The 6015-nt window shown below is 51.5% G+C and overlaps 1 protein-coding gene across 4 annotated transcripts; it reads left to right on the top strand.

The window, feature by feature from the left end:
* The first annotated feature begins 307 nt into the window (after nt 1-307).
* COMMD4 (COMM domain containing 4) lies at nt 308-5771 on the top strand. 4 transcript variants are annotated; one of them, XM_016144122.2, is made up of 8 exons: nt 308-397; nt 3699-3770; nt 3996-4061; nt 4264-4303; nt 4581-4700; nt 4862-4942; nt 5246-5422; nt 5509-5771. In XM_016144122.2, the coding sequence occupies exons 1-8, from the start codon at nt 395-397 to the stop codon at nt 5547-5549; spliced, it is 600 nt and encodes a 199-aa protein (XP_015999608.1). In that variant the 5' UTR covers nt 308-394; the 3' UTR covers nt 5550-5771. The 4 variants fall into 4 exon arrangements, with proteins under 4 accessions (XP_015999608.1, XP_036074019.1, XP_036074018.1 ...); XM_036218125.1 differs by lacking the exon at nt 308-397 and adding an exon at nt 492-1253; XM_016144121.2 differs by lacking the exon at nt 308-397 and adding an exon at nt 1268-1451.
* Nucleotides 5772-6015: the final 244 nt, after the last annotated feature.

Here is a 6015-nt window from a genome sequence, read left to right as displayed (position 1 = left end):
TTTGCAACAGCTGTATACATGGACTTTGCTTACCCAATGAGACTATGCACTTCCTAAGGGAATTACTAATGCCAGACCCAGCTCCGGGACTCCTGCTCCCCTCACTCAGACAAATTTAACGGCTTCTGCTCCCTATTTTCTACTGCTTTGGCTTCCTCCGTCAAACTAAGGTTGGCGCCGGTCACCTCCTAGGGAAGAAGGTTTCTGGGGAGACGCAAAAGGGCCTCTGCCATTTTGCCCAGGGTAGCTCCGCGAAGTACGACCTGCCTCCACCCCTGCACGAGGAAGCTCCGCCCCCGCCCTAGGGAGGCCGCGCCCGACGTCACGTGACCGTCGCCTCAGCTGACCCGGTGAGACCGGAAGGAGAAAGATTCGGGCTGGGCTTCCTGGCGCGATGGTGAGGGATGAGGGAGGGGATGCGAGGCATGGGGTGCTGGGTGGGCAGGGCAGGGTCCCCCAGATCTCGTAGCCGTCCCTGCAGAAGGGTGGGGCGCGGGTGCGCGGAAATGGGGAGGCCGCCCCGGCCCCTCGGTGGACTCTATGGGTGCAGTCGTGCGGATCAAGGGCTGGGAGAGCAAAGGCCGTGTCACCCAATGCACAGCCTGGTGGGCAGGATAGGTCGGCAGGCTGGGCCTCCCGGGCTTTTCTTGGGCGGAAAGGAAGGGCCCTGTACCCCGGGGCAGGACCTGAGGCTCGTCCAGAGCGGGAGTCCTTCCAGGTCTTCCCCGGTTCCAAGAGGACCTCTCAAAGATGCCCAGTTCCCAGCCCTCCCGTGGGGACAAGAACTTGCTAGGAATTAGGTTCAGCCTAATTCTTCACTGTTAAGCCCCTTCTCTCTTCCCAGAGCCAGAAAGGAATAGGTTTTGGGTTGGGACTTCCCAACTCAAACGTTCATTCACTCCTTTAACAGATTTTGTGTGCCTGTTCTACACTGTGCACTGTTCCAGGCACGGGGACTTCAGCTGCAGGGAAGAGCAAAGTTGGAGACTTAATTTGGCAGACATAGTTAAGACTTGAGGGGTAGGGACCTAACAGCGTCTTGAGCATAGTGTTAGGAAAGCTTGCTGAGGGCCTGGGGGCAGGGAAGAAAGCTGGCTGGGTGCAGTGCAGTTGTGTACTAGGCGTTAGTAGGCATGGTGGGGTGAAGCTATATCTTTAAACAGAATAGCATGTTCAAAGACTTCACAGGATATGGAGAGCATGATTCTCTAAGAAAGAATGCATATCCTCAGCTGGAAGAGTATAAACTGGAGGTTAGTGAAAGATGAGGCTGGGCAGGTAAAACAAAGACAAAAGCTTACTGGGTCTTGAGAGCCATATAAAGGAGTTTGGACTTCAAGGCTGACTTGTGGAAAGAACATGAGGAGAGTAGAGAGCCCAGGATAGGGCAGCAGAGCCTCAGGAGATGGTGGTGACCTGAGATGGTGGAGAGAGTGGAGATGGAAGTGCGGGTGAGTCAGCAGGGCTCGGGGGGAAATGCATGAGGGAAAAGGAGAGGGAGGTAGTCTGGGCTTGATTCCCAGGTAGTGGTGCTTAGTGGGCTGGGGAGCCCAGCAGGCGGAGCAGGTTTCAGTGGAAGAGCACCAGTTACTTTGATACACTGCCAAGTGAGGTGACTGTGAGCTGCCAGTTAACAGCTGGCTATGAGACAGTCTAGATTTGACAGTCTGGAGCTCAGAAGAATCTACATTGGCAATTGCAAGTTTAGGACCCATCAGTCAAAAGCGATTGTTGAAAATGTGTAACCTGAGTCAGTGAGAATGTGAGTTTGGAAGAGGGGGCTTAGGGCAGAGCCTAGAGAAATGACAGCATTTAAAGAAAGTACTAAGGAACTCCTCGTAAAAAATGTAATAGAGATGGCAGAAACCAGAAAAATACAGAGATGGTAGAAGACTTCTGTGGGTAGAAGCCAGGGGTCCACAAACTTGGGGAAAACCTTACATCTTAATTTGCACTACATTTCAAACTGAAATTTAGTATTTCCTTCAAGTAGGGATGCCAGCCACAAACCCAAGTATTATTAGCAGCATCTCTTACTTTGTCACTAATAGAAATCGGAGGTATTTTCATGTCACGTCACAGATGTTGGCATTGTATGTGTAGTGTTTATGCTCATTTCTAAATTACAAAGGTTGTTAAACTTGAAACATATACCATATCACCAATTTGTTTTAAGATTTTGATAACATTTGTTTCCTTTGCAATCCTATGTATTTTATGCATGTAAAACCATTGTTTGAGAAAGGCCTATAGACTTTACCAGATGTCAGATGAGTCCATGGCACAAAAAAGGTTAAAAACCCTTGAAATAGAGGAAGATGTGCAAGACTGTCCTTAACACTCTATTACCTCACCAGCAGTCACAGTCCATTGCCCTAGAATAAAGGCAGCAGGCAGTCTGCAGAGATCATCTCTGGGGACTGAGGGAAAAGGTGAGCCAGCCAATGAGACCGAGGTCAGGCCAGAGGGAAAAATCTGAAAGAGTATGCGGCTTCAGTATGCATGTCAGATGCTGCTGAGTTAAGGGGAAGACTGGATTTAGTGATAATAATCACATTTGTGACAGTGACTAAAGGACTTTACTGGAGGCCCATGTAGAAGCCCCAATGCATTAGGGTCAGGTATGATCAAGCAGTGTGGCAGGTAAACAAAGAGCAGGAGGGTTGGAGGTGGAAAGGTTGTGGAGCAGGTCTGAAGTGGCTGATAAGGTGAACAGTAGGGCCAAGTAGAGGATGTATAGTTTCCAGGCTCCATTGAGGGCCCAGTAGAATCAGGTGAACCTAGATTTGTGGTATTCTTAGTTTGCTGGGTTTGTTCCCAGCATCAGTAAGCAGCCTAGGTAGAAGTGTGGAAAGATGAACATGTATGTTGCTGTAGGTTAGAGTTTTTCCAGACAAACAGGACAAAGGACAACTGATCAGGGGAATGGAAGATATTGGCAAGACGTGGTAGACAGGGTAGGTTTGCATTCTAACAGAGGAGAAAGATCTTAATAAGATGTTATATATGCCGTGATAACTGCCATGGAGATCAAGAAAGAAACATAAGGAGCTAGGGTATGACAGTAAAGAGCAATTTTTTAAAACTTTATTGAAAACCATGTAAATGTACAGTTCAGTAAGATTTGACATGTATGTGCACATGAAACATTACGAGGACCAAGATCATGAACATATCCCCTGGCCCCTGAAATTTCCTTGTGTGAAGGGTTGACTTAGAAAGTATGGTCAGAGAAGGCCCACTGGACGAAGTGTGGTTTGAGCAGAGACCTGAATGAAGTGAGAGAATAAGCAAGCCACAGGGACAATGGTGAGGGTGTGCCTGGTATAATAAGAACAGCAGAGAGGCCAGTGTGACTGGAACCTGGGAGGAAAAGGAGGAGGTGAGAGATCTTTGGCTGTGAGGTGAGGCCAGGGACTTTGTTTTGTTCTGTGCTGTACCCCAGTACTTAGAGCGAGACCTACCATAGAGAAGGCACCCAATCAATGTTGAGCAGATGAATGCCTGGAATAGGGTTTGGTGGCAGGGTAGGTCAGGGAGAGGGTTCTCTAAACAACCTAGTAATCAAGAAAAAAAATTGACAGAGGGCATCCATCTTGGACAGGGAGCAGGGGTCTCCGAGGAGCAATAATGTAGGAGACACCTGGCCATACCTGAGCCTTCCTTCCAACCTGACCATCTGCCTCATTCCTGTGCAGAGGTTCCGGTTCTGTGGTGATCTGGACTGTCCTGACTGGGTCCTGGCGGAGATCAGCACGCTTGCCAAGATTGTTGAGTGCACAGGGGCTTCTTGGGAGTGGGGGAAGGGAGGGATTGTGAATGGGGACTCTGGGAATGGAGGGTGGTGAGGTCACTCTGGGGTCTGGGCCTCATGGCTCTCAGCCCATTCTAGCATGCTGTGTGACTGATCACGTGGCTAGCCCTCTCTGAGCCAGCCCCGCAGCATGGAGGGCTGAGGTGGGCCAGTCTGGCTGAGGTAAGGCCTTTCTCTCCAGTCCTCGGTGAAGCTGAGGTTGCTGTGCAGCCAGGTGCTGAAGGAGCTTCTGGGACAGGGAATTGACGTGAGTGCCTGGCCCAGCACCCCATTGTCCCATGACCCTATGACCGCCCACTGCTATGAAAGTGTACCAGACCCAGGGAGGTGGGCGATCAGCTTCCTGCCCTCCTGGATACCTCCCATCCTTACCATAGGATCCAGGCTAGGAAGGGTGGGGGCTGGCAAGCAGGGATCTGGCACCCCCTGAGGGCCTTCTCTCCCCACAGTATGAGAAAGTCCTGAAGCTCACTGCTGACGCCAGGTTTGGTGAGTACCCCACTGAGTCCATAGACCTTTGGGCAACTCTAGGTACTCAGCCCATGACCTGGCACAGAGGCCCCTCCCAGCAGGCCACCATGACCCACCTGCTTCAGCAAAGATATCTGAGAAGAAGTTGACAGTTCTGCCCCCAGTGTCTTCTGCCAGCAGTAGCAGTGCTAATGGCTCAAGGAGACCTGGGGGCTCTGAGCTGAAGATATTAGGACAACAAGGAGATGGCTGGAGCCATAGTGACACCCCCTATCCCACCCATGGGTCCCCCCAGAATCGGGCGATGTGAAGGCCACAGTGGCAGTGCTGAGTTTCATCCTCTCCAGTGCGGCCAAGCATAGTGTGGATGGAGAGTCCTTGTCCAGTGAATTGCAGCAGCTTGGGCTGCCTAAAGGTACGGGGACTTGGGCAGGCCAGTCAGTGGGTCAAGAGCTGCAGGGCTGCAGGCTAGGCCGAGAAACCCACGGAGATGCACTCTCCTCTCCCTGGGCCATAAAGCTGAGACCTGCCCCAGCCCCCACCTGCTACCTCAGGGGACCTCCATTCTATCCCCAGAGCATGCGGCTAGTCTGTGTCGCTGTTATGAGGAGAAGCAAAACCCCCTGCAGGAGCACCTGCGGGCCTGCAGCCTGCGTGGTAAGTGTGGAGCGGACCCAGGTGGGGTCTGGGCTCCATTCTAGAAGGTGCATGTAGCATGGAAGGTACTCGTCCTCAGAAAAAAAGTTACCCATGGTCACATGTCATAGCCACAGAGCTGGAACTATTGACTCCAGCCAAATTTCTTTCCTCAGATCTAGTGTGGATAATTTGAGCTCCAAATTGAGCACCTACCCTGGTGCTCAAAGGGATAAGAGCTTCCCCAAGGTCACACGGTCTTGAAGGGTTATGGGCTGCTTGGCCCACCTGCCATGATCCTGAAACCCCCACCCCATCCCACAGTGAATAGGCTGGCAGGTGTGGGCTGGCGGGTGGACCATACCCTGAGCTCCAGCCTGCTGCAGTCTGTGGAAGAGCCTATGGTACACCTGCGCCTGGAGGTAGCAGCTGCACTGGGTGCCCCAGCCCAGCCTGTTGTTATGTCCCTTTCAGCAAACAAGTTCCAGGTCCTTCTGGCAGGTAAGGCTCAGCTGTACTTGGAGGCGTTAAGGCTCCTCCCAAGTCTCACCTGACTGTTGCTCACCTGCCTACCTCTTCCCCTACAGAACTGAAGCAGGCTCAGACCCTGATGAGCTCCGTGGGCTGAGGAGAAGAATCTTTGAGACCCTCATGAAGCTGTCCTACCCATGTTGAGTTGCTGCCCTCTGAACTTCTCTTCAGGACCCTGGGGGCCTGTCCTGTATCTCTGGCTTCCTAAGTACCTACTTGAGAATTCAGCATAGGGATTCCAGCATTGCCTTCCCTCCCCTATGAAAGACACTTGTCAATGGTTTTCCCGAGCAGGAAGAATAAACAGAAGTGTAAAGAAGTGTGTGCTAGGTTTCTTTTTAGGTTCAGATCAAAGGTGTTTGTGAGGGGGACCAAGTGACACATGGACCCATCACTCATTTTCTCTCTTTAACTGCTGATTGAGGCAGGTCAGGGCTGAGGCAGATAGAAGACCAAAATGGAACAACTTATCTGTAGATGGGAAAATCAAGGTTCTAGCTCTCAGTCCTATGATGCTCTTGGCTCTGCCTTCTCTGTGTGGCCTTGTCTTTAGGCTGGCAGCA

The sequence above is a fragment of the Rousettus aegyptiacus genome, unplaced genomic scaffold (assembly GCF_014176215.1).
Source record: "Rousettus aegyptiacus isolate mRouAeg1 unplaced genomic scaffold, mRouAeg1.p scaffold_m13_p_3, whole genome shotgun sequence".
Classification (NCBI taxonomy): Eukaryota; Metazoa; Chordata; class Mammalia; order Chiroptera; family Pteropodidae; genus Rousettus; species Rousettus aegyptiacus.
This window is presented reverse-complemented; position numbering and strand designations above follow the sequence as displayed.

Excerpts from the sequence above, each read along its gene's own strand:
- COMMD4 (XM_036218125.1), top strand. The coding sequence starts at position 1,170 with ATGTTCAAAGACTTCACAGGATATGGAGAGCATGATTCTCTAAGAAAG. Across the intron at positions 4,943-5,245 it reads GCGGGCCTGCAGCCTGCGTG|TGAATAGGCTGGCAGGTGTG; the intron begins GTAAGTGTGGAG and ends CCCATCCCACAG. Across the intron at positions 5,423-5,508 it reads GTTCCAGGTCCTTCTGGCAG|AACTGAAGCAGGCTCAGACC; the intron begins GTAAGGCTCAGC and ends CTTCCCCTACAG.